The sequence below is a fragment of the Pagrus pagrus genome (assembly GCF_965226575.1).
Source record: "Pagrus pagrus genome assembly, chromosome: 4".
Lineage (NCBI taxonomy): Eukaryota > Metazoa > Chordata > Actinopteri > Spariformes > Sparidae > Pagrus > Pagrus pagrus.
Window position 1 is genome coordinate 21,770,911 of NC_140188.1, and position 12,022 is coordinate 21,782,932.

General features: G+C 41.8%; 1 protein-coding gene across 3 annotated transcripts in view; it reads right to left on the bottom strand.

Annotated features, from left to right (window-relative positions):
* The window catches only part of lekr1 (Leucine-, glutamate- and lysine-rich protein 1), an 84,434-nt gene that overhangs the window by 51,468 nt on the left and 20,944 nt on the right, over nt 1–12,022 (bottom strand). For all 3 annotated transcript variants that reach the window (XM_084350797.1, XM_084350795.1, XM_084350796.1), the window contains one exon: nt 8,802–9,331. In XM_084350797.1, coding sequence (XP_084206923.1) covers nt 8,802–9,331 — 530 coding nt within the window. The remainder of the gene's footprint in view (nt 1–8,801; nt 9,332–12,022) is intronic.

A 12,022-nucleotide genomic window follows, 5' to 3' on the forward strand; every position in this document is an offset into this window, starting at 1 on the left:
ATAACTAATTAGCCATAAAGTACTTCCTCGTTACAAATGGATGCCTTTCTATTTGTCATCCATCATTTGTTTCTCCTCCACTCCTGTTCTCCCACCTGCAAGTCGTCTTATCACTGTTGCAATCCAGCCCCAGGTGTGTGTGTGTGTCTGTGTGTGTGAGTTCATTTTCACACATTTTCATGATTCATTCTTCATACCTGCCAAATCTAATTTTTATAACTGTGCACAAAGGTGTGTGCAGGTGTGTGCACACAGAAACACACACTACATTGCACAAACACACACACAATCACATAGAGTTGGGTACAGACGCAAACAGACTCACATCCAGACACAATGTTTGGATCAAGACTGAGACCAGCCAAGGGGAAGCGAGCAGAGCATATCAAATTCCCAGACACTTCTCTCAACACCATAAGCATGTGCACGAGTTAGATGATGTGTTTCAACCTGTCTTTTGTTAGATGAGCTCTGTCTGGACATACATTTTTAGCAGTTTCTTCTACCAAGGGGTAGTTTTTACCCCTTGTTGAGTTTTGATTGACGTGTAAATGGCATTCAACTGGTATAGAGACAGAAAGAGAAAGCATACCAAATGGGTGTATCTGGGAAGGCTCAAACTCTGATGACAATTAGTAAAGCTGTTAAGTGCAGGATAAAGGTTTGATAACATTTTATCAGTATACAATCCACTCATCAAAACCTTAATTGCTTTGAATCTCTTATTGAATTTCATTTGATTCAACTTGTATACTTTTTTTAAGAGAGCAGTACATCATCTGAAGGACTGGGCCAATATAAGATATTACTGAATGTTGCGATGTTTGCCTTCAATATTTTTCACAATATCGAATTACTTCAGCTAACGAGCGACCATAATACCGTCTATACTAATATTTGGTAATCAACTGGTTCATGATTTAACCTAAAAAACTGCAACTGGATCAGAATACTGATACCAGGATCCTGACAGAGAGAGAAGAGCATGTTTCATATTAGTTGACCTGCTTGTAGAGTATGAAACAGCCAGACCTCTTACATTCTCTACCAAACATTAGCTTGCTATATGAAAAGTAAGAGCAAAGATCAGTGAAGCTTCATTTAGTTACTATCAAATTGCCAACAAATTACCAAAGGATATAAGTTGTGCTTTCTATTGTTTTATACCAGTATCAGCTCCTCATTCGTATACATGTTCACGCTTTGATTCAACCACTTTGAAATTGCCTAAACTGCCACTGAAACTACACTTTTTGCCTTTACTTTATTTTCCCTGAGTAGCTTGCTTATAAACACTCCAGATCTTATGTAGTTGATAAGCTTTTAAATGTTTAAATAGGGGATTCTTCTTAATTTAACGTGATGCAATCAGCTAGATCATTTGCCACTCTTTTGGCCTTGTTGAATTACAAAAACTACTCATGATCATTGAGCAGTGTTACAGAGTGGTGAGTCTTTTCCGACACAAATTATCTTTGGTTGAGTACAGACACCGGCTCTCAAAGAGCACCCAAACCTACTTTGGTCTAGAGTCTCAAATGAATAAGTCAAACACAGCTGATAGTAAATTTAGTATATCTTTGTCATCTGCTGGAAAGAGGTTTTGCCAAATTCACATCATGTGGGGTGGAAGGTAGAGGTAGAAGATAAAAAAATCCCCCTATCAGACAACTTTAGGTGGCGACTGCCAGTGTCACTATTAAAGCTGGGACTGGTAAGATTGTAGAAACCAGCAAGAACAAGCTAAAGCTAGAGTTACCAACCGATACAATCCCAACTCCCTTCAGGCCTCCCTCCATAGCCACTCCTCTGAAACATGTGAATGCACACTGCCTGACTACATAGACATCGACTGCCCCGTAGCTCTCACTGGCCAGCAGGTAAATGTGTTAGCAGCTACTTCGCTACGTTCGAGGAGCTCTCTTCATTTTTTTGTCTAATTAATACATGAACAAACTATTCTACAATATGCCAAAATGAAGCAATCATATATACCTGAGCGAAATAGCAGTCAAAAACATACCTCAGTCTGAAAAAGCTACCCGCTGCAGTTACTTCTTACTGCTAAGTGTGTGCTTTGTGCTTAGTGGATTTGTCCGGCTCAGGGCCTGTGTGCTTTGTGCTAAAGTTAGCCGCTGAAAGACTGTTGCTGAAAGAATGTGTTGCTGCCACCATGGCTCCGTTCTTTGGTTCAGGAGCTGTGTGCTTTGTGCTAATGAAAGCTGCTGAAGGAGTCTGCTGCTGCCACTGCAGCTCTGTTCTTTGATTCAGGGGCTATGTGCTTTGTGCTACTCGGTTAGCAGCTGAAGAGCAGGCTTAAAAGCTGTGTACTGTGACATCCTTGACATCACTAACCATATCCACCCACCTCATGTCTCACTCACATGTTAGAAAACACCTAACGTTTTTGCTAATCAACTTATAAAGTAGACATATCAAAATATCTCCAGCTCATCTGTGCTTGAACTTGTTCAGCAGGTGACATTATGAAATCAGGTTTAATTGCGCTCTGCACATTATTACCCTTCTTCTCTTCTCCTCTGTCATGCACCTGTCATACACACACGCACACCTAAACACTCGTGTCACGAACACACTGACAGGTGACATTTTAATCAGGCTTGGGTTGTAGGGTGAGTGTGTTTTTATCAAGCTACCAGTCCGGCTCTACCACTACACACATACACACACACACACACACACACACACACACCATAACCACCTCTCTTATCCTGTCAGACCAATGTGGGGTCAAACTACTAAGTCAGATAGAGGAAGGAAGAAATGGCATGTCAAGAGAAGAAGAGAAAAACCTGGGTGGTGGGGGTGGGGTCGCTCTTAGGTCAGTATCTTTAATTAAAACTTTGCTCAAGTCCAAAAAGGCCAGAACCTCGCAAGTACCCCGCTGGCTTGAGACATTTACATCCATTCCAGTATAAAATCTATTGTCCTTTTATGGTAAATTACATAATCTCCCAACAAAAGCTGTATTAAGTCTCTCAGTGTGGGAGGGGAGAGCCGTCAATCATAAACACATCTCACATAACAACATAGTCACACTCCTGCTGTGTAGCCAGCCGTTCAGAACATCCTCATTAACTCCCACTCGCATGCTATCTTTTCTCTCTCCCTCTTTTGCTTTTTAATCTGTTCATTACCACCTGTGTGAGGGACGGTGTGCAATTGCAGCAAAGTACTGGCAAATTGCTGGTGTGAGTGTTAAGGGATCAACAGAGGGGAGTGAAGGAGAGTGAGATTGTGAGCAGGTGACGAAGGCAGAAGACAGATATTTCACTCAAATGACAAAAGACATATATAAGAAGGCAAACGAGTGAAAGAAAGTATTCACTGCTGTCAGTCCATGCGGGCGTCTCACACATCACTGTGTCGTGCATCATTATCTCTGACTGAACTTTGACCTCCTGACCCACGCTTGGCCCCGAGGCTCCAGAGCACAACTGTGTTTGTCTGTGTGTGTGTGTTTGCGTGCGGTGTATCAGAGAGATAATCAGCTTACATTAGTGGATTGGCTCACCAGTCTACCATACACACAACAACATACGGACAACCTGCAACCCAGCAAGCCATATGAGCATACCGGCTGTGGCCTACACATACACGCATACACACACAAAGACTGCAAAAATTAAAGCACAATATCTAGTGTGAACCAATCTGTCCTGGATGTTTAAGCCTGGCTTTTCCGTTCTGTAACCTCTTGTTATATAATGCCCAGCATATAGACAGATATCTATTGATGTGCTGTGACTATTTAGTCCAAAATCTCAATTTACTGCTCACCACTGAGTGACACAGCAACTACCTTTTTTGTTCCATTTTTGGATTTTTGTGGGTACTATAAAGAGCATGAATTTCAAACCAATGAATTACGAAGCCAATGTGGAAGTGCCTTAAACCTGAAATCTTTCTCATGACCGGCAAGGGGTGACTTCACTGTCAGTTAGATCCAATCAGGATATTGTCCCCAGCTCCACCCTCTTGTCCAAATGTTGTCACTTCTAGCTCCAAAAAAACAAGATGGAGATGACCGTAATGCCAGACTCAAGGCTGATGGGTAATGTCATGATGGGTTTGTACTTTTTTCGTTTTTACAGAAAATGGCAGACATGTAGTGGACTATTTAGTAAATGTAGAGTGCTTGTGTAAGTTCTCTACTAGGCAAGGTGTAAAGTCAACACTAGAGGGTTGGCAGGTAGTAGTTAGTTTGTAACTACAGTAAATCAGCTATTAAAAGTGGTTGCCCCACGGACATTAAAGGTATAGTTGGTAATCCTGTTCAGAAACACTGTTTGTTATACTGGGTGAAATGGTCTTTCCATCCTGAGAGTAGTCCATACATAATGTGTTCAGAAAAAGGAACGAAATAAATCAGACCTCTGTGGCAGCTGCAGGCCTGTAAAAACTCTGACCAATCCCTCCCTCTCGGTCCGAGTTGAAAGAACCAATCAGATGCCTTCATGTCTCGTCCTGCCTGCACCCCCCTCTGTCCCCCCCTCCTCCCTGCGCGCACTCATCACGTGTCACGTGTTGCCGGATTACTCGATATATTCAGCACACTCCATATGGAGTTAGCAGGAGATCCACTCCAGGTCAGAAGGTGGCAGTAATGCACACCTAACAGTTGTTTGCCAACCGCCATAAAACAACAGAAGAAGAAGAGTTAGCACAGTTAGCAAGAGAGACCACTGTCAGAGGAAATGCAGCCAAAGGTAGCACTTCCAGAAGTGATGCAGAGGTTGCTGCATTTCTGTTGGACAGGTAATTATTTGTTTTGCTTCGGGGGGATTTGTTATTTTCATGAAATATGTAACGTTAGCCAACTTAGCTACTTTTGTAGCTTGTATTAGCCCAATGCTAACGGCTCTCCTCTGCCCTGCTGACGACTGTCTGATGCGCGTTAAAGTTTGTGGGGGCGGGGCTTTGGACGGAGCACTGACGGGAGGGGGAGAAGGGGGTGGAGCTTAGACGAGGTGCCACTTTCAAATCTTGCTAGCTCTCCAACATTACCAACTATACCTTTAAGTCATAACTAAGGCCAATTGACAAAGACAGATAGAGGTCCATCAAACAAGGTCACCGTGCACATTACATTTCTGGCTGGCATGAACCACCCATCATCGAGGTATGTTGTAGTAAGTTAGACCAATAAAATATCACATCTATAAATCAGACCTCTACAGGATTACTGTGTTGCAAAATGATGAGCAAGTAATGAAGAAATGATGCTGTGTGGCAGAAAAACTGCCGTTTAACCATTAGTGAGAATAAATTCTGTGACATTTTATGATTTACCCTAGCATGTGTAACTATTTATGTCTCACTTAGAGTTAAGCTGTAACTTATCTCTGTGGTGCAACCGCTTTTATTTTCACAAGGCATAAATCACAAATTAGTAATAATAACTAGGTTCAGTTTGAACTTACTGGTGGCAGCTGGTGGATCTGGCTACTGATCTCCAACTGTTCTCCAGTGTTTCCCACAGAATTACTGTGTACCCTCTCTCTCTTTTCCTGTGTTTCTCTGCAGAGCATGTGCTGATGTCAGTAGACAGGAGGAGTAGAGCGAGGCGAGATTGTCAACTAGTTTATTGATTGTGGATGGTGTTGTAAAATAAAATGAAAGTAAAAAATGCTTAAATGGGTCGCCAAATATACTTAGGCGGCCGTTTATATACCTATCCATCCAAGAAAAGTTTACGTGTGGGAAACACTGTGTCTACACTCCTGTCCCTGTATCCTCTAAGTAGCTCTGGCATACCGACGAACTGGCCTCAGTCAATTTTCCTGCAGGATTGTTTATTGTGCTTTTGCCTACATCAGGCTTTAGCCTGCCCATTTATCAGTCTAGCTCTAATAAACACCAGAGGAGAAAAGACTGAAAACGAGTGGAGAAAAGCTAGAAAGGTACATCTTTCAGAATTCCATGCTAAATTACATTTTTTTTATGTGGACAGTGTATCAAATGCAGTGAATCAGACAGAGTAAGTGAAAACACCTCTGTGGGTCTATAGAGCTGTTACCTGAATGGTTTCCAACTGAGCTAATAAGAGAGCATTTTAATTGTGTGAGTGCATGTGTGTGTGATTGTGTGTCCACAACACCCTCTGAAGTATTATCTATTTATGTTGCACACTGGGCATTTGTGGGTGAGGCTGCAGGTGTGTGTGTGGCTGTGCGTGCACGTCTGTATACAGTTGTGTGACTAGCCCTTAAGATTGTTGTCATTGTTTTGCATTTCAACAGGAGTCTTTACATGTTAGGGGCTATTTACAGCATTCTCATGATTGATGGCACGCCAGCATTTCATACATGTTTTCCCAGAAACTTAACTCGGCCTTTAATAGCTGTTTGATTACACACACCAGCTTTTTGATAACCAACCATTTAAAGCTGATGCAAGTGACACAACAGGAGTCTTCACCACCTGTTTGCATGTGTGTGTGCATGCGTGTGTTTGTGTACACCATATGGCACTTAATGTGGACACAACATATGAACATACTTTTGATGATGATGATGCTTGAATTTGAAAATGGACATGCTAAGTGGAAAAAGTAAAAAGCAGCAATATCTCTACCATGATTTTTTAAATTCTACTGCACACACACACACACACACACACACACACACACACACACACACACACACACACACACTAGCAGACAGAGAAATAGAAGAGGCTGTGACGTTAGTAGGCATCCTGAGATGAATCAGTGCATATTTAAACTTATTTATAAGACCATTCTTGGTGTATACGTACATTCCCTAGAATAGCTTCTTGCAGCCCCCAAAGAACATGAGTGAACTTGTTGCATTCAGCTGAGATATAAAACATGTGTAGGTGGAGAGAGAAATAGCAGTAAATGATAGCATAGTAATGAAGAGAAAAGGACACGGCCGTATCCATTATTTTAAACATAGACATGCTGCATGGCTCTGTTGCACTCTGGTTCATTAAGCCCGCTTTCAATCGAGAAAATGGTCTTTTAAATTCTGCCACTGTGACTGTTTAATGGTAATGTGAGGGTGTGAGTCCTTTGTCTCTAATTCAGAGGGTCTGAGAATAAAGGCCTTTGCACACCAAGTCAGTTTATGTGAAGATGAGTTTGTGGTCCTCTCCCTTCTTGAGCAAAGACAAAGAAAACAGGTCTCCTGGATCAAGAGTTTCACATGCTGATAAAAGGGCTGTGGAATTATCATGATTACTTCCAGGTGTGTTTCAAGATGTCAGTGCTCCAGTGTGATACATTGCTGGCTATACTGGAACCACACATTAAAAAGAAGACCACCAATTTCCACAAACCAGTTGATCCTGAACAGCACACACACACACCACCCACATCACAACACATCATTAATCCATGTCGTGTCATCAGAAAAGTGCATCTGCAGACATTCAGACTAGATCGTGGTCAATAGCCTAGTTGTCCTGTGATCAGTCTGCTCACACCGATTTGACACACTACTGCGAATCAGAACAGTCAAACAACCCTCTACAACCCTCTCAATCAGATAATAAACCGTGTGCCAGATGCAAAAAGTGACCCCATGTTTAACATGGACCTGATATGGCCTAGTATCCTAACATTAGCCTTTAACTGAAGATGGAGCAGACCAATCAACATGAAATGGTGCGTCATGTACAGGTGTCACAAAGCAATTCACAGCAATCGAAGGACTACATCTACCCATCAACTGAATAAGAAGGGAGACGCTATGTGCACGCTGCCGTGGAGGAACAGGACTAAAACATTTGTTATCGATTAGGATGCCAAATGCTTTTTGGGAGCAGCTGTACGCCTCTACAGTGCACTTTTGATGTTATACAAAGCCTCAAGGCATAAACCATTAGAAAAATCATTACAAAATGGTATCACAATTGCTTGCTGTTGTTCTCCCAGTTTTGCCTTTCTTTACATCCTTCCAAAATGTGGGCTCATGGCTGAGAACTAACTACACAGTATAAAGTATTATACTCTGAAGTATTATATTCTTCAGTAAATGCACATTCCACCGCTGCCGGTCATATTGTATGGGAGTATAAGGATCAAGAGAGCAAACAGCGCAGTGGAATACATTATAATCGTTTTTGGCATGTGGAGTGTTGAAAACAAAGCTAAAATAAGCTCTCTACCTTTGAGTAGAACTCTATTCTCTCTCGCTATGTTATGAAAGTGACAGGGTTATCTTCTGTACACCCAGCACCTCCACACATCCTGATAAAACGAAGCCTGCCCACTCATGTATCACTTCTGGACACTGATCTAATGCGATGCATCAATGAGGTGTTACTTGGCTACTTGTTTCTCTTTACTAAATATAAGCAGGCGAGTCAATTCTCTGACAAAATGAGGAGGATGTTTGTCAAACACAAACACACTGTTTCCTCCCCATATAAAGTCAGACCCTGCTTGCAGTGTGTATGAGTATGTTTGTCGTTGAGAAAAACCATTCCAGCCAGTGAACAAACCTGATAAATATTGTAAACAGTCTGGTCTCATAAAACTCATGTATGTCATCTATTTTCCCCTTTTCGAGGTACTGGATTATGGAGGCATTTAAAACGGCAGTGGAATCTGTAATTATACAGCAAGGTTTGTGTCGGAGATTGCACATGCACACACCAGATAGTGGGATACATGTTTGATTTGCCCGAGAGTGTGTTTGTGTGTTTTTGTGTTAACAGCATGACTCACAGGATAATTGCCCACATGAAGCCTAGTATTAGAGATCATTTCACACCAGGGACGGGAAGCACAGACAAACACATACAAACCTCACCTCTCTTCCAGCTGTTGGAGGTATTTTCTCAGCTCGTCTACATTTTTATTGGCCTTTTGAAGTGCGTCACTCAGAACTTTCTCTCTCTCCTCGGCGCCCCTCTTCAGCTCCTCTCTCTGCTTCCTCAGTCGCTCCTCCTCCATGTCGCCCAGCTCTCTTCTAAGTCGTCTCTCATTTTCTTCATTGATTCTCTGATACTCCTCTTTCATCTCTATCTTCTTCCTCTCATTCCTTTGTTCAAGCTCTTCTCTCAGGGCTTTCTCCGTTTCTTTGTTCCGCTTTTCTAGCTCTTCTCTCTCGCTTTTCTCTTTCTCCTCTGCCTGTCTCTGCACCTCCAGGTGAAGTGCACTCTCCCAGTCCAGCCTGCCCAGCTCCAGTGCCTCTCGCTGGGCCTTCTCCTTCTCGGCGGTCTCTCTCAGCTCTTGGAGCTCGGTTTCCATTTGAGCCAGTCGGGCGTGGAGCTGCTGGAACTCGTGGAAAATGAGGTAGCTTACGCCGCAGTAACGACAGATCGTCTCACTGCGCTCCATCTGAAGGAAAAACACATACAATTTGTTAGAAATTATAAGAAAAGCATTATTGAGAAGCAAATATTTGGGCTGTTGTCGCACAACAGACTATTATGATATGGAAAGGACAGTTAACTCATGACTATAGGAGAACATAACGTGTTTCTGTTCAACTCAATACTTGTAGTTTTGTTATAAATTGGATTAATAATATGTATGCAATAACTGTCTTGTCTAAGTGTGTGATGGGCTGCTAAGTCTAATGATTCAAACTTTGACCAAGCTTTGTTGGTTAGATATTTTGGATATCTCCATCTCGTAAATCTTGTTCATCATCTCATGCAAGAACTGTTGCACATTAAAATATGAGAAAGACAGCTAATCTTTCACCTGCATTGAATTGAGTTTTGCTGTTCAAGAATATAATATTTCAACACAATTTAACATAGTCAATTTAAGCAATTATACTATACATTTGTAAGTTCAATAAGCACTTTAAGTGTGTTGATTATTATATAAATGAATGTTTAAATCAAAATACTACTTGTTTTTTTTAATCAGGAAATGAAAAATTGAGGATAAGTCCAGAAATAGCATTCAGTTTTGTAGGATTTAATGTATGGAGCCTTCTTACATCTGAAATATCAAAGCTGTCTATAAAAACATTTAGACTGACAACTACAAGCTCCATTATCCATCAAAATCTGTTGCAACCGCTGGTGTCAAAAACATCTCTTTATCTGTCATCCTTTCAAAGCCGAGGAACACAGATACTCTAATCCCTCCTTCAGATATTGTTTTTACTGCTGTCTGTTGGAAAAAACACCTCCCAAAATTATCTTTCCTTTTCTGTGTGTGTCTATGTATTCTCTCCAAGCTGCTGTCACTTCTTTCAGGCTTACGGGGGATAAGATCACATCCCCCGAGCTTTCATCTTCGTGATGATATGTGGCAGAGCGGCAGCAGAAATCCAGATGACACGCTGATGGCTTGCATGTCAGAAAGCTCCAAATAGACTGCTGCATGATGTAAACAAGGTGAAAGAAACTTGCAAACGAAACTGACATGCTTGGGAAAACAACCGGGAACTGATCATTCAATTACTGCTGTCAAGGCACAGAGGACATATGATTGTCCATTTGGGCACCCACATCCACTGTGGTGCAAACATTCTGCTTCAGATGGCTGCAAAGGCCTTTTTAAATAAGCATGTAACTTAAACAGACATTCATGGGGATAGTCTTGTGTCAAAAATTAACTCTTCCTCTTTCCCCACCTAGGCCCACAGCACCATGGAGAAAGGAGCCTAAGGTAGAAGTAAGAAAAACAGTAACTTTACATTAATTTCAAGTCTAGGGAGTTTATTGCCTCAGGACCATTCAAATAGTGTCAGATGCTGTATATTTTCATTAGCTTTCTGTTCATATAAAAAGCTGCAGAAAATTAAATGCAAATTAGGGACACATCCATCAGCTGGCTCCAACTCCAAATAAGCTTCTTCAGATGGGTTCATGTAAATGAAAATGTAGATACTTTGTGACATTGAAATCAACACAAGTTACATTAAGAGAATAATTACGGCTGAGGGCTAAAATCTCCACTCAGATGACTTTGAAATAGTGTTTGAAAGCTGCATTGTCTCGTCCTTTCTGGTGATCCACAAGTACAGACGGAGAAGAACAAATGGTAAGAGCCTAAACTGAGAAGACAGCTGAGTCAAAGGACAGAGATCAAAAGAACGGCAGCCGACTGCTTGAAAGTCTTTTCCTGAAAGACACTGAAATGAGTTTCATTGAATGATCGACGTCCTTGCCGTTCCACTCTCGCTCCTTCTGCCTCTCTTGTTTCCTCCTTTACAGTAAGAGAGAAGTCAAAAAGAATGACAGGGTGGGAGACGAGACAGGCAGACAAAACACGCAGCAACACTTGAAAGTGCTTCTGACATGACAAATGATTGACAGGTGATGCATTTAAGAAGATTGTGCTTCCCTCTCTCTCGCTCTCTCAGTCTCTCCATCTAACTTTCTGTTCCCACCTATCACAGTGTCTTCTTGCTTTGTGTTAGCACCTTGTCTATCCATGTCAGGTCTAGGTGCAGATTATGTCTGCCTCATGTCTTCAGGACAGCGGGAGTCTGTCTTCTAGCAGCCATGACAGACAGAAAGACAGACGGAAGAACACTTTGGAAAAAGAGCACTGCACTCGCAGCGAATGCTGTGGTACAAGAAGAGGAGGAGGGGTCTATGCGATGCTTGCAGTAATGTTTACCATGTTCACAATATTAGTTAAGCATGCACACATTTGGAAACTAGAATGGCACTCAGTAGAGTGCATACCTCCGCCAAGGCCAAACGCTCCCCTTTTGTACTCACTCATAGACACCATCAAGATCCATGCATTATGACCTGAGAAATTAACAAAAATTGGGTCAATTCTGGGCCGAGACACATCCTCCATTCAAGTTTTATGGAAATCGGTTCTGTAGTTTTTATGTAATCCTGCTAACAAACCAAACAATGGTCACGATGAAAACATAGCCTCCTTGGCGGCAATAATTATCAAAAAATACAAGGTACAGCTGAAGAATGTCATTATTTTTGCAGGTATTTGGAAATAAACCAACGCACCAAATTCTACTGGATGGTGGCGCCAGATGAAAAGTCAGAGGATCACCAAAGTGATTACAATTCGTCCAACTGAAAAGATGATGGA